At 43.1% G+C, this 25777-nt stretch overlaps 1 protein-coding gene across 7 annotated transcripts in view; it reads right to left on the bottom strand.

Moving 5' to 3' along the window:
• LOC309342169 (schwannomin-interacting protein 1) overlaps window positions 1–25777 on the bottom strand; it is a 372887-nt gene that overhangs the window by 61420 nt on the left and 285690 nt on the right. For 6 of the 7 annotated variants that reach the window (XM_081862495.1, XM_081862498.1, XM_081862500.1 and 3 more), the window contains one exon: window positions 24854–25630. In XM_081862495.1, coding sequence (XP_081718621.1) covers window positions 24854–25630 — 777 coding nt within the window. Of the gene's footprint in view, window positions 1–24158; window positions 24278–24853; window positions 25631–25777 lie in introns of those variants that run through there. The other variant, XM_081862504.1, reaches the window with a different exon arrangement.

Here is a 25777-nt window from a genome sequence, read left to right as displayed (position 1 = left end):
AGCGGAGTCTGTAACCTGAAGCGTATGTAACCCGAGCTACCACTGTACTCCCAAATAAATTATCAGAATCACTGTAGCAGAACCACCAAATTGCAACTGAAACTGATTTCATAGTTTTAACTCTTTTAAAAATACCTTTTCTGTATTGTATTTCTTGTATTGCATTTAGAGACAATTGCAGCTCAATAGTGTGTACACATCCACAGCAAGATGCCCCCCAAAACTCATCCCCATCTGGTGGCTCAGAAGGTACAATATTGAACTGCATATGTAGGTGAGTTTGTCTTTAAAAGATAATATGAATGAACGAAGGATGAGAAATGAAAGAACACTATATTTCAGAAAAATATCTGCAAGATAATGTGTCTATATGTGCATGTCTCTGAATGCAAGAGTATGAACGCACAGACTTCATTTTCTCTCTGATGCTGTCTAGTGGCTATGGGCTCCCCAGACCAGCATGCAAACAGGCATTAAGTACAATCTGCAAAACTAGTATCCATTTCCCATTCATTAGGGATTTAGCATCTCTCTCTCTCTCTCTCTCTCTTTCTCTTTTTTTAGATACACAGAAGAAAATCAGAAAAAGCAGCCTTCTACTTTTTGCAAGGCAAAATGATTATTAAAAGTAATAATATTAAAACCAACTGAAGGGAGATCCCTTTATAATCCGTCACTAGTGGGGAGTATTTCGAATCTTTAGCAGAGTAGCAGTTGGCACAGAGCAGCACAGAGGCTCTTAGCTGCTAATGATCAAGCACAAGATGTACGAAAATGTACTTGAACACACACATTTTAAGAAACCCCACTTGCTTCACCACGTGTCACTCGCCCAGCCAATTCCCACAAACAAAAATGTGTTCTACAAAAACCAGACATTATCCAATCGTTTTAAGAGATGTAACCATTATGCTTAATGATAAAATTTAAAGGGAGGGGGAGATGAGGCGTTCTACATCTTAGGTGCGAAAAATCAACAAATATAAAACTCCTAAATTATACAAAATATAAAACTCCTAAGTTAGAGAAACTGCAAAAGATAAGGATGGTTTGTCTTTAAACCCCCAACAAATCAGAATGGCCTTGCATTAAACACAAGTATGCAGTTCTGATATTCCCTAACTCCCTGCTTAATAAATTCAGTATAGAACTTACATTAAATAAAAACATGTTTAAACTAAATTTTTAATAATGCACTAAAAGCATTTTTATTCTCTGTAGAGCAAGATGCACTGCTGAAACAAGCCATTTTATATGCCCAAACAGGAGGAGTGGGGGGTGGGTGTTGGCCAGATTCTGCTTTAGCCACTATTGCTAACTACCGGACCATTTAAGGCTTTTTCATCACCCTTCTCTGGCATTGCTCTGAGCTTCCAGCATTCCATTTCTCTGAGCTACAGCATGCCAAGTTATGCAGCCATAAAAGCAACTGCTGCTGTCCAGATTATTCGCCAAGACTAAGGAAGGGCGAAGCAGCTTCTGCTCCATTCTACCTAGAAAATCATATTGTTTACCACTACAGCTGTCTCCCCCCCCACACATTTTTTTGAGGGGGGCACAATACATTGGTACCTTCTACAAGATACTATGGTTCCATTTAAGAGGTGGTGGAGAAACCTCTGTTTCTTTATCCTCTCTGGACCCCGTTGTATTTCCTGCCACTCTCCAATATTCTGTTCTGCATAAAGCAGCTGTTACAGATTCATGCCTTGATTAATAAGACCTAAGCTGGCACCTAAATGGCACTGACGTAGGGCCCCTCCCTCATTTCCTTGGAGAGGGCATTAAGCAGGGAGCCACCACCAAAAAGACCCTCAAACTAATCACCTGAACCTCTGAAGGTGGAGGCTCCAGAACAGAAGCCTCTGTGGAAAATCTTAATCAGGTACATATGGAAGAAGGCAGTCCCAGAAATACCAGTTGCTGCAACATTCAATAGTGGTGGTGGTGGGGATGTTTTGGTCTTCATGCCCTGCTCAAAGACTTGCTGGAGGCACTGGTGAGTCCTGGAATACCTGCTCCCTGCATTGCAAGACTTTTCCCACCTGGCCTGGGAGGGCAGCGCCCTGACTGACTCTTGTCTACAAAAGCTGAGGCTGATGAAAAGACTCTTGGGCTGTGGTACTGTTTGGGGGGGGGGTTGTTGCTGTTATTTATTTTTTGTATCTTTATTTTAGATGTTATGGTTGATGTGGAAAGTTGTCTGGTAGTGTGCTTTTTGATGTTTCATTTATTTTTTTATGACTACTTTTGTTATGTTTGTAATTACGTACTTATTTCATGTTGCAAGCTGCCTGGGGCGTGGTTTTAACTATGGAAAGGCGGAATACAAATAAAATAGTGTATGTATTATACATAAAAGGTAAAGGTAAAGGGACCCCTGACCATTAGGTCCAGTCGTGGCCAACTCTGGGGTTGCGGCACTCATCTTGCTTTATTGGCTGAGGGAGCTGGCGTACAGCTTCCGGGTCATGTGGCCAGCATGACTAAGCCGCTTCTGGCGAAACCAGAGCAGCGCACGGAAACGCCATTTAGCTTCCCGCCGGAGCGATTCCTATTTATCTATTTGCACTTTGACGGGCTTTTGAACTGCTAGGTTGGCAGGAGCAGGGACTGAGCAACGGGAGTTCACCCTGTCGCGGGGATTTGAACCGCTGACCTTCTGATCGGCAAGTCCTAGGCTCTGTGGTTTAACCCACAGCGCCACCCGCGTCCCATATTATACATACTTCGGGGGGGGGGGAGGAGCACTGCTTATATCAGAGTTGGGTAGACTCTGCTCACAGTCCTAAGTCAGCCTGGCCCATGAGGCCATTTCCCCAAGCCATGCCCACCTGAAGTCCTATGTGATGTCAGGTGAGGGGCAGGTGCAACTGCCAGGTACCATCAATATTCTTAAAGTGTGCTCCCTGCTGTGCACTGGCAAGCAAGGCTTGCTGACACCACCAATCAGCTGATGAAACTGGCAGTGAGAGCAAGTCAGCTATTACTGGTTGTGCTACGGAATTCCCCATGGGATAGCCAGCCTATCCTAGCAGGTAAACAAGCTCCCTAGGCTGTCACAGTCTCCTCCATGGGGACTCCATTAGTCTCTCATATGTACAATCTAGCTCTCATGCTTGTCACAAGTCACTCACAGTTTTCATTAAGTGTCTTGATTGAAAAAGCACCAAGAAGGAGTAAAAGAGGCCTGGATATTTATTTTTATTTTAAAAGATAAACAAGCAAAAACTCATCATGATATTAATACTGCGCACGAAATACAGTGGTATTTTGTTAAGAACATATTTTGTTCTGGAGGTCCGTTCTTAACCTGAAACTGTTCTTAACCTGAGGTACCACTTTAGCTAATGGGGCCTCCCACTGCCGCGCAATTTCTGTTCTCATCCTGAAGCAAAGTTCTTAACCTGAGGTACTTTTTCTGTGTTAGCGGAGTCTGTAACCTGAAGCGTCTGTAACCAGAGGTACCACTGTATTTCAGATGACTGATCACACCTTTGCTGATAGCCAAGTAATCATAAGTGGACAAAACCATCAACCAAATAATGTTTCAGAATAATTGATGATTTGTAGTTCAGCATACACCGCACCTCAGGAAGTAATATATATATGTATCATCTTCATCACATGCCACCATCACATGCAAATTGACTTTAACCTTCCTGCTCATGATAAATTTGCAAAGGGACTTCACCCTCTGCTCTTCTCCCTACTGTCAAGAATAGAGATGAGGTACAGAGTCAGTCTGCTGATTTAAAATTAGGCATGCATCACTGCAAGGACCCTAGAGCAGGAAGGTAATCTAGGAGGAGAGCATACTCTCTCCCCATTGCAAGCAATTCACATAAGAAGTGAAAGTACTCATGCCTGACTGCTGACTGGCAATTGTCTGTGCAAACCAAGAAGAGTGAGTGCCCAGCTAGATCTTTTTGTCACACATTAACCCTTGAATTTTGAGTACATTTATTGAACCAGACAAGAGAAGTTGCCACTATATTCTGGTGCAGACATACTCTGCACCAGACTGTAGCCCATCCTGCCTCCTAAAGGAGACCAGGGAAGCAAACAGATCCACAACAAAACATAAAAAGGACTCTAAAACAGTTACCCATTATAAACTTTCGAAAAACAGTTTTAAACATTATCTCATCCTGCAACCTCAGAGTTAAAAGTAACAGTGTCTTTTTAGACAATCAAATGCCTCGGTTATAAACAAATACTTCTTTTGAAAAAGCTGTTCAGCTTTAGTGAATGATAGAAAACCCAAATATTCAGAAGTGGACCTGCCATAGCATCACATTATGGGATTACATTATTTCCTAGGGAGTTACCCAACATACGCCCTGGTGCATCTGCAGCAGCACACCCGCCTTCATCTGCCCCAACTGCAACAAAACATGTCTCTCCTGATTCGATCTCTACAGCCACAGCAGGTGCTACAACCTTCCAACAGCTTGACCTCACCCCCAAAGGCAAATTCCCCCATTGTCTCCCAAGACAGAAGGATGCCAACCAAACCCAACACAGCTGTCTCAGGGTTTGGCAACTATAATAAGACTTGCACCAGCAGCTGGAAGTTCCATCAGGCTGAGGCTAGAGCACTCGCCATCACTGCCCATCCCAGAATTCCCTTTTTATGCTGTTAGTATCCTCTGGAGCAGCCTTTCTCAACCTGTGGGTCCCCAGATGTTGTTGAACTACAACTCCCATCACCCCTAGCTAGCAAGGCCAGAGCTCAGGGATGATGGGAGTTGTAGTCCAACAACATCTGGGGAACCACAGGTTGAGAACCGCTGCTGGAGCCAGCTGCAAGACATCTAACTTGATGAGACGATCACTCCCCTCTGATCTGTATTTAAAACCAGGCTGCCAGCACCAGCAGCTTGAACTTATTGTGTCAACTTTCTTTTTGCCTTGTACTTCTTGGATTTAATCCTAGATTATTTCTTTTACAATGCTGAATTCATTCTATGCTTGCTAAATTGTTTTGTAACATGCTTTCTCTCCCGTTCTCCACCCCCCCCAATGTTTTGCATTTCGTAATAGGTGGGTGTTTGTCTTCAGCCCTTCTGGGCACAGCTCACTGTGGAAAGGAGGCATATAAATGACCTAAACCAAATCAACCAAATTATGAACCCCAGTCTGAAATATGAACACAAGCATGTACTGGATAGCTCGGCTGGTTAGAGCGTGGTGCTGATAATGCCAAGGTTGCATGTTCGATCCTGGTATGGGACAGCTGTATACAGTGGTACCTCGGGTTTCATACGCTTCAGGTTACAGACTCCGCTAACCCAAAAATAGTGCTTCAGGTTAAGAACTTTGCTTCAGGGTGAGAACAGAAATCGTGCTCTGGGAGCGGGCGGCAGCGGGAGGCCCCATTATCTAAAGTGGTGCTTCAGGTTAAGAACAGTTTCAGGTTAAGAACGGACCTCCGGAACGAATTAAGTACTTAACCCGAAGTACCACTGTATTCCTGCATTGCAGGGGGTTGGACTTCACTAGATGATCCTCAGGGTGCCTTCCAACTCTACAATTCAGTGATTCTATGTCTGAAAAGTTACGTTAGGAAAGCCCAGCCAACAAACCTAGCCTTCACTACAAAAGTATATATGGTAGTTTTTAATTACTGGGCTCCTATAAAATACACCTTGACAGGCCAAGTGCGAGTCTGCAATCATGCACTGTAGCTTTCGAGGTGTCTGGAAGTTGTTTTGGGATGCTTTTTGTATGAAAAGTGGTAGATAAATAGCCAAAGGCCTGCTAAGCAGCCAAAACACAACAGCAAGAGGTTGAGCCCCTCTTGGTGGTTGGCTGTCGGGTTCCATTTGGTTTGGTGTTCACAAGGCAGCCAGGTCTAGAATTAGTAATACATACCTGCAATGTCTTTATGGAGCTGACGCTCATAATAAAAAAGCAATTATATTGAAGAAATGTTCATCATAATACAAGGCATAAACCAAATTATATGGAGATCAAAATTTTAAACACAATTACTGGAAGACTCCAGATAGATGCTCAAATGATGTATCATGTGGCTGATCTTTGCACGATTCCATTTTTCTAGAAGGAAGAGTTCATAACAGTACCGTGTATCCATAGTAACTCAGCGCTTACAGCAACAAATGTCGCGAAGCACTAACGCAGCAGGGCAAGTTTAAATAGTTTGTTTTTATAAAACCAGAAAACACCATTTTAGGGAGCAATCCTATGCAAAAGAAGCTGGGACAAAGCAAGCTGATGTAAATTAAGCCGGCACAAAGATACAGCAGATTCAAACCCTGTTCAGCAGTGGGGCTGCTGCGTTGCCTAGGCCTGGCAGAAGGATAACAAGCCTTTAAAATAGTGTTCTATGTCAGGTTTCCAGGTCATGTGACCAAGCTGAATGGGCTCAGGATCCAGCCTAAATCCGCCCCCCCCCCCGCTCCCACCCCTGCCACACTTCCAGATTGTCTCTTGTGGGGAGACTTATACCAGCTGTGGTCCAGCTGCCTGAGCCCCAGCTGAGTTGGGATGAGCAAATTACTCTGGCATATCTTTGGCTGGGCTGTGGTTGGGGACCTAATGATGGCTGAGCCCTGCTGAGTCAGCCAGCTGAGTCATCCGACCTGCTGCATCCTAAGGATCCAGGTCTTTCTCAGGATCCGTGAATAGCAACCACTTAACATACCACATTTTCATAACTGATTAAAAATATTCTCAGAGCTGCATAAATATGCATCATGGATATTGTCGTGTGACATTAATTATAGAAATCACTACCAGCTATCAAAACCTTGGAGGCGGCAGCAACCTAGTTTCCATCGCACTATATCAGGAGAGCAAATTTTAACATCTTTAAGTAATTGTGTTCAGAGCAAAGAGCCAACATTGTCTGCAAAGGCAGGCAAGTTTAGAGAAAGGCAGAAAAGAGGGGGGAAAGATACTTTGCAGAATTATAGTAAGCGTGCAGTTTTGGAGAGCACTCATGAGAACATGTGATACAGCAAAACTGATGAAGATCTTAGAGCTCTGGGTGCTACAGGAACTGTAGTCAGAAAACTGGCTTCAACCACTTAAAGGAGGGCTAGCCAACATGGCAGCCTCTAGCTCTTGAACTCCAGTTCCCATCAACCCCAGCTAGCATGACCAATGGTCATGGATGATGAAAGTTGTAGTCCAATGATTTCTGGAGGACATTATGCAGACTACCCCTGATTTAAACCAACCTTTCAACATGGATAATAACTTGTTTTTTCCTTCCTAAGAAGGAGGCACTGGGCATTAGCAAAATAAAAATGCAGCTCCACAGAAGTAAGGTTTTCATGTCTAAAACCAAACTTTGTGACAATTTAGCTCAACTCTAGTTAATGTGAACAGAATCAATTTTACTGTCATAGTCAAAGGTCTTTGAAGTTCAGGAATAAAATCTACCCCACAAGAAAGGGGTTTCTCCCCTTGAATGTAGCAAAAAGTTAACCAAAGTCCGTGGAAGAATCCGATCACACAGGCTCAACTGATGCAAGTTATTCCATTTGGATCACTGGGCTACTGGTTTAAAGGTTAAAAGACTGAAGTTCATCATGCTTTATTTTGAGACTTTAACTGCCTGTTAAAGTCTCAACTGTTAAAGTGTCAACTGCCTGTGGCAGAAATGCATTAAATAAAGATGCTGGTCCACAATTAAGCAAATGCTGAAATACAGTGGTGCCTTGCAAGACGAAAATAATTCGTTCCGCAAGTCTCTTCGTCTAGCGGTTTTTTCGTCTTGCGAAGCACGGCCATTAGCGGCTTAGCGGCTTAGCGCTATTAGTGGCTTAGAAAAAGGGGAAAAAAGGGAAAAAACTCGCAAGACGTTTTCGTCTTGCGAAGCAAGCCCATAGGGAAATTCATCTTGCAAAGCACCTCGAAAAACGGAAAACCCTTTCGTCTAGCGAGTTTTTCGTCTTGCGAGGCATTCGTCTTGCGGGGCACCACTGTACCATGCATCAACATAATTTGCTTCTTTTGTTTTGATACAACAGTTTTAAAAGCCACTGATTTTATTTTTAGAAGCTGTTCATTTTTTGCCTCTGGTAAGAGGAAAAGGGCAATGTCTAGACAAGAAGATTCACAACATACCTTCTTAAAGGTAAGACATATAAACCATTTCATTTTTCCTCTTTCTACAGTTCCAAAGGGGGAAAGGTAGACATGAGACTTGTAAAAGAGAATCTTGTGAACTGCCCTGAGATTTTTGGATGAAGAACATTACTATTACTATTACTACTACTACTATTACTACTACTACTACTACTACTATGTATTCCTGACATAGGTAATGGTCTTTGGAATCTTTACCAATTTTAGCTAACAAATATTGCAGAATTCTAGTGCAAAAAGCTGCTTTCCGTCAGGTCTACCAAAGCTAACAAAAAGCATTAAATTTGCCACAAGGGAAGTTCCACATTTTATTGAACTGAAACATATATTGATGTATAGATGCACATATGCAATGTAATATGTGCCTCTAGGCTGATCAATGAAGTACTAAAGAAGATAATAATTTCCACTCAGATTGTTAATGTGTGGTTGTGACCAGTTAAATTAAGTCAGATCTAGTATGGTATACTGGATAATGCTGCTTTGGCAAAGAGTTCACTCGGCTGTGAAAATCTGGTCCAGGCACTATCTCTCAGCCTAAACTACCCTACAAGGTTGTTGTAGAATAAAATGAAGGTGGGTGGGTTCCTGAGCATATCCAGTGTCCATTGGTTCTAGAACAAAATGTTGTCTGTATGCAGACCCACAGTTTCTTAAAATGTTATTATTTGGCACAAAGTTCTGCTTCATTTTTAAAACTTTATTTTTTAAAAATAAACTTTATTGAACAGTTTAAAAACAACTGCGAAACAGAAAGTTCTGCTTCACTACAGCTCCCTGATAATCCTAACTTTTCTGACTACATCTCTAAATAACATTTTATATTTTACAAGGGAAGAGTGGGGAAAGAACGCCTTTGAAGCAGAGGTTCTTGGAAGTGCAGGAATTCAAAGAACATGTGATTCTTGAGTTCATTTAATGAGTAGCATTAACATATGGTTGATGGAGCCATTACCCAAAGACACAGAACAAGAAAGATATATGTTCGTATGACCAACTGCCTCTTTCTGTATTTTGATGACTAAAGCCTGTTTCAACAGATTTCTTAACTAAGCAAAGAAAAGCACTCCAGATTGCTTCAAAACTCTGGCCTGATGTTCCCTCAGGTAACAAACCGGTGATTGGCTTGTACTACTTAAAAACAGATAGCGTTTGACATGATTGAATGCACCTCAATACAAAATAATTAGGGGTTATGATACAAACAGAAGGAAATTCGCAGAAGGAAAGCTTCTTGTGCCCTCTTCCCTTTTGTAGCAACCTGGAACTTGGCAAAAAGAGAGAGCATCTCTTGTGGTCAGGGAGCCCTGCTGAACAATGTAGGTATAGGCATTGCTCACATTTAACTTTATCTTAGTTCTACATGAAGCACCCTAAAAGCCTGCAGAACATCTCCCCACCCCTGAGCTCAACCCTAGTCAGAAAAAAGTGTGGATGCATGTCAAGGGCCACAATGCCTCTATCAGGCATCTTAAAATGTAACATCTGTCGTTATCCTTTTATTTGTGGTTTAGCAGTTTTGAAAGGGGGAAGAAAAAACAACAACAACCTTTCTCCAGCTGTATGTGGGCCATGCTGCTTTCCTGCTTGTAATATTTATTTTATCATGTTGTGTTAGGTACCCTAAGGACTTTGGGCATGGTGAATCATATTTATTATTTACAAGCTTTGTCAGCAGCAGTTAACCTGTTTACTCCGGACATGCAATTATTCCCAATACAAGACCGGCCTGGCATTTTCAATGATGATTGCTACATATGGAAGACGCTTCATGCTTCGCTGAAACTACATTTTCATTAAACTACTTCCAGCTTATAAATGATTGTTAAAAAGGATTTACTGCGCAGTTTTTATACTATGGCAGGTGGTGTTTGTGCTATTCTGCTGTTGCAAGACTGAAAGTTACTACTTTCCTTTCAGAACCCATTCCCTCCCTTTTCATTCAACAGTAAAAATAATAATAATAGCAACCCAATAGCTGTCTGCTATGTATCATAGCTTAAAGTATTCTAATTCATTATCATTTTACAGTTACAGAATTTTCTCCCAAGACATTACATGTTATTTCCCCACCCCTTTACTCCAAATCCCTCCCACAACCCCCCAATTTCTGCAAAATCCTTCCTTAATCCAATATATTAATTGCATTATTTATTCTCTACATGACTAAGCCATGATTTTATCCAAAAATACATTCCAAGTGATATATTATGATATCAATACTATATAAAAAACAGTAAAAACCAAACTGATATCCCAAAGAGCCTCATTTGAATGTCTGGCACAACTACTCATCATTCACCTGAAGACCAAGACCACAGCCAGACTTAGTGACTGAAACATCAGTCAACAATTTCTCTCTCCTCTTTTTCCTTCTCCTCTCCTGTTCTACATTCACATTATTCTGTTTCTTGTCGCTCATGATTAAGAGTTCTTGGAAGGTTGCAAAGTATTTTGTGATTTTTTTGTTCAGCCTAAAAAGGGAACTGTCCTAATATGGATTTTTGGAATCTTTCTTATGGGCCATTTAAAGACAACAACAGCAATGAAAACCTAATAAAACCTGTGTGACCAAAGAGCATGAACCTTTTCCAGGATTCAACTGATGAGTCCCACTAACGGAAGCCAGTGGAAGGCCTTCTGCTAACACAATGCGGTTTTTCATCTACTCTCCTCCCCCCAACTTGCTCAGAGGTTCAGGGGAACCCCCAGAATAGTGGAGAGGGGAGAAGAGAGAATTCCTTCAATGCAAGCATGTCTGATATCATTCCAGCTTCCAGAGGTATCTCTTCTCTACTCCCCTGCACTATTGGCCACGATGGCTGAGGATGACGGGGGCTGGAGAGCAGAAACATATTGGGGGGTCACTGGTTTCCCTTACCAGATGTAAAAAAAAAAATACTTACGGTCTGCTTTCAGAAAACAGACTGAAGATTAGCACATTTTGCTTGCAAAATATCTCCCAGTATTAATGCAATGCACAGCTACTTTTCTTTCAGTTATTTCAATGATAAGTGCAACCGTTTTCCCTATCGCAAACTATATTTAGATGACATTTATTGTAGATGCATCTCGAATAGTTTTATCAAGCCGTCCCTCAGTACACAATCTTTCATTATGTACTATATGAAATTGTCACTTATCAAGCGATGATGAAGTGCAGTCAACTGATTTGCTGCCACACTGCATAGTCAATACACAATTTGCAAAGGATGCTTATGTGGCCTTGCACGTCCATTTCTAATAAGTGCTTAGTTCACACAGAATCCAACATCACCTGGAAGGCCACAATTTGCCCACCTCTGCCCTAGTTTGTGGCTACAGCAACTTGTGCACAAACTTATATGGAGTAAAAGACCATATAATTATTCCAACTTCTTCATTTTTACAAGTCCCTGCAGAGTTTTTCATACATGCATCATTTTCTGAAAATATATCTATTGATTATCATTATGAGTCACAGAGAAATGATGAAAAGAATGAAGCTAACCCTATTAGAGCTAGTGTTGATTTTGTAAGAAATATTATTGATGATGAGAATATAAGAGGGTTATTTCCTATTCACTCAAGATGATCTTATTACACATGCTACTAAGTATAATAAATCATGCAATGACATTTTTGCTATTATTTCTAATGCAAGCTAAAAACGTGGAGTTGATGATAAAAAAAGAAATAATGGCAGCAGATTGCTATTACTTAGAATCATAGAATAACAGAATCTTAGAGCTGGAAGGGACCCCAAGGGTCATCTAGTCCAACCCCCTGCAATGCAGGAATCTCAGCTAAAGCATCCATGACAGATGGCCATCCAATCTCTGTTTAAAAACCTCCAAGGAAGGAGAGTCCACCACCTCTTGTAGGAGTCTGTTCCACTGCTGAACAGCTCAAGTTTTTTCTGAATGTTTAGTCAGAATCTCATTTCTTGCAACTTGAAGCCATTGGTTTGAGTCCTATCCTCCAGATCAGGAGAAAACAAGCATGCTCCATCCTCCATGTGACAGCCCTTGAGATATCTGAAGATGGCTATCATATCTCCTCTCAAGTCTCCTCTTTTCCAGGCTAAACATACCCAGCTCCTTCAAGTGCTCCTCATAAGGCTTAGTTTCCAGACCCCTGATCATCTTGGTTGCCCTCCTCTGCACACACTCCAACTTGTCAACATCCTTCTTAAATTGTGCTACCCAGAATTGGACACAGTATTCCAAGTGTGGTTGGACTATGGCAGAATAGAGTAGTACGATTACTTCCCTTGATCTGGACACTATACTTCTGTTGCTACAGCCTAGAATAGCACTAGCCTTTTTTGCTGCTGCATCACACTGTTGCCTCATGTTAAGCTTGTGGTCCACCAAGACCCCTAGATCCTTTTCACATGTACTGCTAGTAAGCCAGGTGTTCCCCATCCTATATTTGTGCATCTGGTTCTTCCTGCCTAAGTGTAGAACCTTACATTTGTCCCTACTGAAATTCATTTTGTTGGCTTGTGCCCACTTCACCTTCATTTTCATGAATCATTAGGAATAAGGTTGGGATGGGGTTGACAGAAATGAAATTGATATTCAATAAGTGATTAGCTATCCATTGTGTTTAGGCACCTAGGACCAGCTCGGAAGGTTTGTGTTTTGACACTATCTGGGGTCAAGTGACTTCTAAGGACCAAAATAGAAGTGACAGGGCAGTCACAAGTATTTTATCCATATTTCTCTCCAGTTCTGTAAAAAGAAAAGGATTGAATCTATTATTTAGTAAAGAGTACAAGATCAGGGTAGGAAGGAGCTGCATCCCTGGCACTACCCACAAGGTTATCACATACAAACTTTTGCAGAATGACATGGGCAGAAGCTCTTAGATCACTTCAATAAGTTATTGGTCTATACACACTATACATTTAAAGCAGTACCATGACTCCTCTCAAAGAATCCTGGGAACTGTTGTTTGTTACAGGTGCTAAAAGTCATTAGGAGACCCCTCTTCCCTTCACAAAACTACAATTCTCTGAATTTGCTGAGGAGAGAGATTGGCTGTTCTAAGAACTGCAGCTTTGGCAGGGAAAGACGGGTCTCCTAATGACCTTTAGCACCCTTAACAAACTACAGTTTCCATAATTTTTTTTTTAAAAGTGGTATGATAGTGCTTTAAATGTGTAGTATAGATTGGGCCTAAAATACCAGGAGAGGTGAGGAAAAACTTTTGCAATTCAAATAGTGGGTAGATGGCTTTACAGCGTCAAAGTTCAATAGCAAATATGATGGTTGCTGCAAATTAGCAGATCTGCAAGGTTTGTTATGCATTTAATTGAACCTAGCCAAATTTAAACCTTGTTGACCTGGGAAAGCTTTTTTTATATGAGAGCAGCCCAGAGGTTATGCAGAAGCCCCCACTTTGTTTCATGAATATTCAAGTTAAATTAACATGACATTGAAATGAATGATCAATAACATAGCCATGCAGACATTTGGTTCCCTCAGATTTGGTTACTGTAGACTTTCTGATGAGCCAGCAGACTTCTTCCTGCACAGAACCTATTATTTCAAAGATTTAGTAGAAGGCAGCAGCAGCAGCCCCATGATTAAATTCACCAGAAGTAACACCTGACCTGCTGCAGATGCAAAAATTTTCAGTCAGCAAAGCCACTAAACCTCATCCCATGAAACATCTGATTGCTGGACAGTAGGATCAATAGAGGTTTACTACAAAGTATTAACCATGCTATGCTGCCTATCTCCAAGATATGCATTTTCTTCATGCATTTTCTCAAAAGGTTACTTCCTCTTCCAGTTTACTTGGGAAATGGCAGTGCCTCAATAGCTTGGGTTCAAAGCTGGCTTCAGATTTAAAGAGCCAATGGCAGAATGACTTATGGTGGACCCCTTGATATGCTGAAGGGCCTGCCCCCCCCTCCACAGACAAGCCTGACAGCAAGGGTGCCCCCTGTCAATGACCTGATGCTACAATGGCACCAGGTGACCCATTATTGCCACTCCAAGTAATGTAACTGTGAGGGGAACAGGGGTTTCCTATGAACTCTCAGCACCCTTCACAAACTACACTTCCCAGGATTCTTTGGGAGACACTGTGGCTGTTTAAAGCGGGATTGTGCTTCTTGGCTGTGTGTCCTGAAAGATCTGCTCCCTGCCTTGCAGACCTTTTTACACCTGGCCTGGTGCCCGACTGACTCCAGCTACAAAAGCTGAAGCTGCTGAATAGACGGGCTGGGGCATGGTGTGGTTTTTCTGTTGATGTTTTTGATATACAGTCATACCTTGGGTTACAGATGCTTCAGGTTGTGTTTTTTTGGGTTACGGGCCGCCAAAACCTGGAAGTACCGGAACGGGTTACTTCCGGGTTTGGGCGGTCGTGCATGCGCAGAAGCACTAAATCACGCTTTGCGCAGAAGCACCGACTCGCAACCCGCACGTGCGCAGACGGGGGTTGTGAACGTGCATCCTGCACGGATCATGTTCGCAACCTGAGCGTCCACTGTATATACATGTTTGTATCTTTCTTTTAGTTCCTTTATGTAGAAATTGTTTTAATTTGGTAGTGTGCTTTTTGATGTCTTAGTTATCCTTGCTGCTTTTGTTATGCTTGTAACTGTATAACTTTTTTCATGTTGTAAGCTGCCGTGAGCATGGTTTGAACTATGGAAAGGAGGCATACAAATAATATTATTTTTTGTATTTTTTACACCGGTAAAATTATCAAAAATGTATAAGACGTGCAACAAATGTTGGAAATGTAAAGAAAAAGAAGGTACGTTTTATCATATGTGGTGGGAATGTAAGAAAGTGAAGGGTTTCTGGGAGATGATTTATAATGAAATGAAAAAGATGTTAAAATATACATTTGTAAAGAAACCAGAGACCTTTCTTTTAGGAATTACAGGGAATGAAATTAGAAGAAAAGACTGTAAACTTTTTCAATATGCAGCCACAGCAGCAAGAATTCTACTGGCCCAGAAATGGAAACAAGAGGAAATACCGACAATAGAAGAATGGAGACTGAAGCTGACTGACTATGCAGAATTGGACAGATTAACTGGAAAAATTAGATATCTTCAAGACCAAAAGTTCATCGAGGACTGGGGGAAATTTGTTGAATATCTGAAAAGAACATGTGATGTGCAAACAACACTGGTGGGATTTCAAGAAGCACTGTGAAAGCAGAGATATATTGTTAAAAACAAATAGGAGTGGGAGGGAAGTTTAATGGCAATATAAACAGAGGAATGCGTAAACTGAGAAGTAATTATGGGTGATTGTCAGAGAAGCCGAAGGAAGTCTAAAAAGAATCAAATTTGTGAAAATCTGTGAAAATTTGGCATAATTGTATATTTGTGTTGGAAAATAATAAAAATTATTTTAAAAAAACCAAAAACAAATAATATTATGGAATGTATGGTGCAGATAAGGGCCTAAGACTGAGGAAACAAGGTTCATATCCCCACTCAGCTAACCTTGAGCTAGCTACAATCTCTCTGCCTAACTTACCTCACAGGGTTGTTCTGAAGATAAAATGACACGGGGGCAGGGGGAGGACCGTGCAGGCATTCTGGGACAAAAGGTGAGACAGACATGAAATGAGTGTATGGGAATAACAACCTCAAATGGCCAGGGCTTGGCTGAGGTTCACAGATGCATTGTTTAACACTCTATCCAGAAACAAATCTGGCAAGCCTCTTCTTTAGTCACATTGAATCATGTTTTAAAGATGCTTTTATTTATGAGAGCTTGTTATGATTAGTTTTAATCTAGATGTGCTGGCATGAATTTAAACTGAGATGTTTTATATTATTTCATGATATGACAGTGTTATTTTATTATTATTATTATTGATTAGTCAATGTTTTAACATCTCAGTTTCTGTAAGGCACTTCTGTCAGGAGTAATCCTAAAAGACAAGGTATAAATATAAATGAGTATCATACAAACGATAAAATGTGTTAGGTTGAGGGTCATGTGGTGCAGTGATTAGGGCAGGAATAGGCAAACTCCCGCCCTCCAGATGTTTGGGACTACAATTCCCATTGTCCCCTAGCTAACAGGACCAGTGGTCAGGGATGATGGGAATTGTAGTCCCAAACATCTGGAGGGCCAGACTTTGCCTATGCCTGGGTTAGGGTATCAGACTAGGACCTGGGAGACCAGGTTGCAAATTTCCACTCAGCCATGAAGCTCACTGGGGACCTTGGGGCAGTCTCTGCCTCTCAGCCTAACCTGCCTCACAGAGTTGTTGCAAGTATAAAATGGGAAGGAGGAGAACTCTGTACGCCACCTTGAGCTTCTTGAAGGAAAGGTGGGATATTAATACAATACAATAAATAAAAATAAATTTGACTGTGCACAAAGATCTTACATCTTTTCTTGACAGGATGAAATACATGCTGCAGCGCAAAACCTATCAGAGAAGTGTGCAATGCATCAAATCGATATGCACAAAGAATGAATCAGACCTTTTAGTCTAATTGCAGAACTTGATAGTTCTTATACTGCAACATCTGTTCCTATGCCATTTACAGTTTTCCTGTTGTAAATATTTACAGTTTCCTTTTTAACTTGACATGTATATTGTAAGCTGCCAGTCCTGTTTATTTATGCTATTGTCATTTTGAAGTAGCAGAGAGGCTCCAATCTGATGTACATGCCCCTATGAGTCAGCCCTACTGGACCTGGTAAACATACAAAGGATTGCACTGAAAGTCAGTTATCATTTATTCAGCAAACACTCTTATGGCAGCCATTGATATCTAGCACACATTAAGTACATGTCCCTCTGCCTTACGGGTATGCATTTTCTCTTCATACTTTCTGGAATTCTGCAGCTATGTACAACTTTTGTGTGTGTGTGTGTGTGTGTGTGTGTGTGAGAGAGAGAGAGAGAGAGAGAGAGAGAGAGAGAGAAGAAAGAGAGAGAATGTCTATATATCCTCCTATATAAATTTGTGTAAGGCTGTCATCAGGCTTGTAGTTTGTGTGGCCTCTCACAGGCAGCACTATGAATTATAGTATGGTAATGGGCTTCTGAGAGCTGCTGTCACCTGCTGCTGGGTGACACCAACGTTAGAGCCAAATAGTTCCCCACCCCTGATCTAAGGGTTTAGTGTGGGTGGTTTGGTAGGATTCCTGAGGAATGCAAACAGAAATCTAGCCCCTAGTAGGTGTATATGTGTGTCTTTGCGTGTGTGCGTGTGTGTATGAGAGAATGTGAATGAATATGAGAGAGATCTGATCCAGCAGAAGTTCAGCAACATCTGGAGGGCCAAAATTTCCCCACATCTGATCTAGTCAAAACCAACCCCATTCTAAGTATAAAGAAATCAACAGACCAGGCTCATCATTGTTTATCATTCTAGTTCTCTCTTCCTCTGTTCCCACAACAGCCTTTGCCTGACCAGTTCACACAGGTGGGAGGAACAATTTTTTTGCATGAGTGACATGGATCCATGTTACCCCAAATACACATAAAAGTGTACATGGCATATCCTGCTCAGCATAAAATCAGAGCTAGCCATACTGCTATGAAAACGGCATACCAGATAGGAATGAAATCCAAGAGAAGAAGACCATTAACTGCATTTTGACATTTCATTTATGTCAAGGTTTTTAAACTGCTGGTACACACTCACAGCTAACATCCTAAACATGCATTAATTTGTAGTTATTCTTTGGATATAAACTTGCAATTGATTGTTTCCAAAATGTAAAGAGTGACAGGGGAGAGTGGCTCTTCCCAAGTTCTGGAACTCCTTGCCAAAAGACTTTAAATGGATTTGCAAATGTGCTGCAATTTATTTTTGTTGGTTACTTTTATTAATGCTTTTTCCAGCTTAAAAACCCCCAAGGGTTTTATTTTATTTTAGTTTATTTTATTTGTGCTATTGTTTGTAAGCTATCTTGAGCACCATTTAGTGGAAATGTGAGATACAAATTTAACAAATAAATATGACTGGTCGTGCCAGAAGTTTTATAGGTCAGCTTAAGGATTCAAATGAACTAGTTTAAGCATATTTAATCACAACACTTGTTAAAGGTTCTGGACACAGTTAGAACCAATGTGTCAAAACAGTTCAACATGATTAGTGAATCAATATTGCAAGCCAGTGCATGCCTACTCAGAAGTAACCCCCACTGAGTTCAACAGGATTTACTTCCAGGTAAGCGTGTACAGGACTGCAGGCTAAAGAAACTCAAATTATTTACACCACACACTGAAACATGTATAAGCAGAAAAGAAATACAAGTCTGTTCCATTCTGACAAATCTACCATTCATAAATTCCTCCTCCAGGTGATTTATACGTTGCAGCTGAACAAAAAGGAATTGCTTGTGCTCCAGACTGGAGCCAGGATGCTACAATTGTTGCAGGAGAAACACATTAAAGTGGTAAAAGGAATCTTGCCAAAAGGATATGAAGAATTGTAATCTCCTTCCAGCACAGGCAGTGGAGCTGGGAAGAGAAGGGTATCCAATTCACTTGAATAATATAAGAGGAAATAACAGGCATATCTGAGGAATGCTTGATTTGCTGTTTTTTGAGTCTCCAATCAGTACTTCTTCCATTTAAGTTGGATGTAACCAATGGAATCGCTTCTAGATGATTTGGACTATGACACCCATCACCCCTAGCTATTCACCATGCTGACTAGGACTGATGGGAGTTGAAGTACAACAATATCTGGAGGGTGGCACATTATCTATCCTAGGTTTAAGTACTCCTATTATTTACATATTTTGAGGGGTGTGCATCAAATTTACATGTCAACATCTCAAACAAGTGGCATGCAACTAGAAGGAATGGTATTTTATTTGAATTCAGCACCTGACAGCAACTTGGAATTTATGTAAGCACATTTTTGATTGTTTAAAATTGCTTCAAATTCATTATCTCAGCGATCCTTACAACAGTCCTATAACTCCAGCCAGTATTATGATGCCCATAGTACTAACAGATACAAATCTGAACCAGGGACTTCTCAGCTCACACCTCCTGGATAATGGTGGGGGCATTTACAGGGTGCATTAACCCATTCACTATACCACCAAATCATTGGCGCAGTTGCAGTTCCACACATTCCTTCAGATGACCATATCTGCAAACTACAGTGTTTCCTAAGCGGGTGACAGAGCTCAGAAGTATCAAGAAGCCACACAGTCCAAAATGCCACCTGGTTATCACAGTGGGGGAAATGCTTTGCATCATTTTACATTCCTGGACTACAAGAAACAAAAGCCTTTAATGCCTCAACCCACATGTCCCAAGGGCAGCTGGTGAAAACAACAACAAAAACAGCCAGCTGGCAACCCACAGCCCAATTAACATATTTGTGAAATGCCATGGGTGCTGATATCCCGTTGTTTAATCCTACGCAGCTCTGGCAAGCATCTATGAGAAGAACCACATGGGCACCACTGAATGGCTTGGTTCATTCCTACACCATTATGCTTCTGGTGTGGGGAGGAACTATGCCACTCACCTGCCTTGTGTGGTCCTTCTTCTAGACACTGCCAAACTAACCTGAAACGGGACCTTTACAAGCTTCAACTGAGGTTCCTTTGTGTGTTGCAAGTTCATGTTCAGGACACATATAGTTAGAAGCCAGTTAACCTGCTGAATTGCCCTGCTACATGCTGTATATACCCATTCAATCATTTCCTGGTACAGCTTTGGTGCTGTTAACACAGTGGTTTGACTTCACCCCCGGAGGTGCACTCCAATGTCTCCCAAGACAGATGGATGCCAATAATAATAATAATAATAATAATAATAATAATAATACGCTCAACCAAACCAAGGGTCAAGTCTAACTCTCTTCTCCAGGAGCAGCCAACCCAAGATGTGCAACAGAGCTTCAGGCTGTGGTAAGTCAGATAGCATCAAAGGCATGTGTCATCTCACCCACCCACCTCACTGTGCACTAAGCCAGAACACAGTTCCCAGAGACTTCCTTGTGTGCCATCCGAACCCCCCATGCCCACTATGCCCATGGGCTTCATGCAGGTTTCATCAGTTTGATGTGAAATGTGGAGCGGTGAGTCAACGGAGAAGTCTCCCTCAGGAGGTGGTGGACTCTCCTTCCTTGGAGGTTTTTAAGCAGAGGTCGGATGGCTATCTGTCATGGGTGCTTTAGCTGAGATTCCTGCATTGCAACTCTACAATTCCATGATTCTATGTGTTAATCCCCCCCCCAAGAAAGATTCAGGGCAGACAAAACAAAGCACCTCTTCACACAGTGCACAGTTAAACTGTGGAATTCATTGTCATAAGGTGTAGTGAAAGCCACTAACATGGATTGGTTTAAAGGAGGATTAAGCTAATTCATGGCGGGTCAATTGCTACTAGCCACAATGGCGATATTCTGCCTCTACCAACAGAGGCAATGTGTCTATGAATATCAGTTGCAGGGCATCCCAAGTAGAAGACTTAGTAGAAGACTGTTGCACTCAGATTCTGCTTCTGGGTTTTCCACTGGCATCTGGACAGCCACTGTGAGAACAGGAAGGTGGCCTAGATGGGCCTTTGGCCTTATTCTGAAGAACATAATCCTTCTTGGAAAGGGGGTTTAATCCTAAATAAATGGGGTTAGGATTGCAGCCTTTGCAAGGAGTATCTCCAACCAAATTCAGCTTGGTTTAGTTCTGAGTAGACATGCACAGGATTTCACCTTTTGCGTAACAATCCATGAACATTAATAAAAGCAAATAATCAACTAGCTGAAATAAGAATAATAGAATTGTAGATTCTATTCAGTGGTGCCCATGTGGATTATCTATTCTAGCGCAACCCCCTGCAATGCAGGAATATGCAGCTGTTCCATATGGGGGAATGGGGATCAAACCTGCAACCTTGGTGTTTTGAGCACCACACTCTAACCAGCTGAGCTATCAGGAAGGAGATCCATGAGAACAGAGGAAGCCCAGCAGATTTCCACAGGAAGGGTACTGTTATTATTTCAATTTACATCCTGCCCTTCCTTCCTAAAGGAGTCCAAGGCAGCCAACACAACAATAACAATAAAATTAAAACATTCTAAAACCAGTTGCATACTATCACATTCTCTTAATACAGTGATTTCGGGATTGCCAGGAACCACATCTTTCTCCCATCAAACTAGGCCATTTTGGCCCTACCAACGAAAAGGCCTTGTCTCTTTACATCTGATCTCAAGTAAAGAGAAGATGGAAAGCACAGTGTCAGGTGCTATCTTGAATCTTAATAAGGTGTGTACGCAAGGCGGCTGTGCTTGAGGCAATTAAAGGCTGCCTCAAAAGTTACTGAATCCTTTCCTCTGCAATCTGAGAGGCCGAGCATCTTCCAGAAGTGCTGTACAAGTGAGTTTACATGTGCATATTTATCCTTGGTGCTTGCAACATCAGAAAAGAAATTGCATGTCTCAATGACTATCACAGAAGATCTACCTCAGATGGCACTTTCCTTCCACCCCCCACTGAAGCTTTTCAACAGGGGAATCTCACACCTTCTCACTGAGTGATAACAAGCCATGCCTTAATTTTGCATGTGCAAATGAACCTTTGAATATTCTAGTTTCGGGGCTAGAAACTGACCCCAATTCTACCATATTAGAGGCGACAGTATAAAATGGGTTTTCATGATAAAAAGTGCAGCATGACCACAGAGAGGGGGTGGCGACCCACAACCCTAGGGCTGACTGTTGCCCTTGGCCAAATTTTATGTCGCCTTTGGCTTACTTTCAAAAATAATCACTTCAGACCTAAGGCAAGGGTGATTTCTCCTACCCTGGCAATCTCCTGGAGGGGAGAGGCAAATTGAGGTGGCAGAAAGAGAGAGGGGAAAGGAGTAGCTCCACTCACTGCTGGTTTGGGCCCTGCTCACAATCAGCATACAGTCCTACCCTGAGGGAATGTAGCTCTCAAAATATTGCCCACTCCTGACTTCTACAAGTCTAGGCCAAGGGGTCCTCATACCAAGTGGGCCACAAGAGTACTTCCACACAGAACCCATGGGGCACACACTGCCTTGTGTGGGGGGGGGGCATGAGGCCAAAATCTGACATTTCCCCCCCCCAGCCCTCATGAGGAGCTGGGCTTTGCAAAGGAGGCATAAGGCTCTGGCTGGGTCCTAGAGCTCTTCCACCATCTTCCCAAAGCTGGAAAAGTGCTAAATAGGCTTCAGCAAGGAGAGGAATCTAGGACCCTGTCAGAGCCCTCACTCCTCCTTCCCAAAGCCCAGTGCCTTGCTTACCTGGCTTGGGAAGGCAGTGTCATGGGCGTAACCAGGATTTTTGTGGGGGGGGGCAGCCAAAGTTGTTGAGCTTCTTTTAGGAGATCGCCCTAAGATTGAATTTTCTTGGGGAAATCATGGGTAAAAATACCCCCATTGCAGGGAGCAAGCTTTCATAGGGGGGTAGGCATCTGCTGGGGGGGTGGGGCAGAACCTCAGTTAACTGAGTACTTTCAATGCTTTCCAATAATTTTGGGATGGGCTACACTCATGGGCAGCATAAGGGCTGTGGGGGGGGGGTGTCAATTGTAGCTGAGGGCCACAAAAAAGGCCGCATGTGTTGGTCCACCCTGGTCTAGTCTGCCTCTGGAGGTACTTAATTTTTTCCACAATATCTCCAGTTTGGGGGCCAGAGTGGGGAGTGCTTTCAAATAAGAATTCACCGACATGAAATCTATACTTGCCTGCACCCTAACACTTTCTGAACTTCTGAATTAGCCAGCACCAAGCACAGTTAAACTTGGAAGTTAGGTCAGGAGAAGACAACATAATTGGGGTGTTAAACCTTGCTGGTATTTCATGGAGCTTCTCTTTCAAATATTTATCCTGACTTGTCCCCCCCCCCACCAACTTGTTGAGCACCTCCCTTTTAACACTGGCTCCCTTACAACACAAGCCTCAAACTGATATGTTTTGGTGAATGTGTTCACATGCAGGGATTCCATAAAAATGACAACAAATTGATGCTTCTAGACAGATAATGTGGGGCCTTTTTACTGATGGAACCCTGAATCAGGATATCCATCCAGTTCTGACTCAGGACACTCAAATTCGAAGTCAGGATAGCTGCCAATATGAATTTATACATTCCTCCCTTCCAATTCATTATCAAGCACCTGCTTATCTTAAAGACTGGCTGAAGAGGGGGGGGGGGGAATCAAATACCAAATCAACCACTCCAGATCAGGCCACATGGCATCTGTCCAAAAGACTTCCCAAGCCTCCAAATCTGAATAATATTTTTGGTTGGTTGGAAGTAGTCTGTTTGCAGAACAACACAGGAAAATCTTGTCCCAGCAGCAAACAAAGCAAGACATTTGAGTCCTGCAGTTCTCTCTGCAGGCAAAACAGTCTCCCTCAAAGCGCATGCAATCTCCAAAACTACAAGATACTTAAAATGCAGTGTCATCAGCACTGCTGAATCGAAACCTCGCAGTATTTATCATTACAGTGGCAAATGCAAATATATACAGCTGCATGATTTGACTTTATACTCGATCTGCTTTTTAAAAAACGGTTTTAAAATACAACACAGGAGCTCAAAAGAACATGTTTTCTCCCCTGGAATCTAGCAGATATTATTTTCTCCTTTCTCCCCTTTCTAATTAAAAGAAATACACAGGGTATCCAGAAAAAGGACAAGCAAGTAGCAGCTATTAAGAGCAGTGGGGGGGGATCTTTCCCAGCAGTTCCATTATATTAAGGGGAAAGGAAGGCAGCCCCCTCTTTATTGCCCCCCTTGTACTGAAAGCAGACAACCCCCTGTCCCCTCCCAATAACCCTGAAGTTACTTATGCCCATGCCCTAAAGTCAAAGTGCATTGCACCCAATTTCCAGAAGGCTATGGATTCTCAAGTCACACCCCAAGGCATATTGTGATGTTAGCATATTCATTAGCTAGACTCAGCAAAGCATCCTTAATAGGCCAAGGTGCACTTAAAGGTGGGGGCGGGGGAGACAACAACCAGCCAATACCACAAATAACTGCAACTTACTGCTATTTGAAAGGCAGCATAGGAAACGAAACAACAGCAATGCATCTAAATAGTACAAACCCTTCTCACTGGGGCAAATCCACACTGGGACATGTACCAGCTTGGCAAGGGTTCCTCCTTATGTTCCACCCCCCCTTTTTTTCCTTCGTTCCTCTCCTTCTCTCTGGATGCCACCCACACTCTCTGGCAGTCTCCGAATGCAGGCAGGTGTCCTTCTGATAAGAAACAGGAAGTAGCGCCAAGCCCCCCCCCTTTGCCACACAGAGGGTCACCTGCTTAACTCCTTCCTATTCCTTAAATCCTCTCTCGGCCAGGTCAAGTCAGAGCCTGAAGCAACTCTTTCCCTTTTTGGAACAAAGAGGCAAGAAGCAATTCCAAGCCCTTCTTCCAAAATAAAATAGCTGAGTAAGAAAGCTGGTGTCTCTCTCTCTCTCATGCGCAACACACACATCATGCAGCTTCTCCACAAGCACCAGTGGTGACATATTTGGGAGGAGGGGGCCAGGACATGCATCCCAAACCCAGGAGAGCCACAGCTGTCCATTTTGCAGCAACTGTGTGCAAATTGCCTTCTATGGGAAAGAAAAAAAAAAAGCCAAATCCATCGCTCTCCCAGCGAGGGAAGTGACTCACCGCCTGCTCGACCTAACTAATAATTCCCATTGAAATTAACACTTCCCTTGCCATTATTCTCCGCAAAGACAGAGCCGGGAAGATATAAGGAGGTGGGGGGGGGGGGGAGGGCGCCAACTTACGGAAGTGTAGTTGCTCTTCTGGCTCCGGATCTCCTGCTCCTGGAACTGCAGCCCCGCCAGGTGCTTCTCCAGGGCTTCCCAGTCCATGGTGGGCAGCGGGGGCTCCTGCTCTTGCCAAGCCGTGCCCCCTCCTCCTCCTCCTCCTCCCAAGGAGTTCTCCAAAGGGTGGAAGGCTACCAGCGAGCCCCCGTTGCTCAGCCTGCCCATGCCTCCCCCGGGCTGCCCTTTCTGGAGGCGGGGGGCTTTGCCGTAGCCGCCGCCGCCGCCCCCTTTGTGCCCAGTCCTGCGGCTAGAGGGCACCACGTTGGCATTGTGCCGGAGGTCCAGCGGGTGGTGCGGCTGGCGGTGCTGGCGCTGGGGATGCTGAGGAGCCGGGTGGCCGTGGGGAGCCGGGGGTGGCATAGCAGGGGTGGCGGTGGCGGTGGCGGTGGGGAGGGCGAGGCGGGCGCTCCTCGCCTCCTCCAGCTCTTGCGCTAAACTCCTCCTGGCAGGGGCGGTTCGGGCACAGCGGCGGGCATCGTCCCTGTCCTCCGCCCACGCATCAGTCACCTTCCTCTGGTACACCTGGAAGTCCTCCTCCCCCTCTTCTTCCTCCTCCTCCTCCTCCTCCTCCTCTTCCTCGTCTTCCTCCTCCTCCTCCGAGTCCTCCAAAGCAGCCAAGTCCAGGCTGGTGGGCGAGGGGGAAGATTTGCATTCCGAGCAAGGGGTCACTTTGCTGGAACTCGATTCCGAGCTGGAGCGGCTGCTGCAAGGGTCGCTGCCTAGATCCATGCCATCCTAGAGGGCAGAGGAAGAGAGAGCGTTAGAAAAAGACCTATAGCCTAGCTCTCCTTTCCTGCCTTGGCTGCTGCTGCTGCTGCTGCTGCTGTTGGAAGAACATCCCCGCCAGGCACTGAAAGAACCAGACAGACGCTTTCCCTCTCT

Source organism: Podarcis erhardii (assembly GCF_964252035.2).
Source record: "Podarcis erhardii genome assembly, chromosome: 5".
Lineage (NCBI taxonomy): Eukaryota > Metazoa > Chordata > Lepidosauria > Squamata > Lacertidae > Podarcis > Podarcis erhardii.
This window is presented reverse-complemented; position numbering and strand designations above follow the sequence as displayed.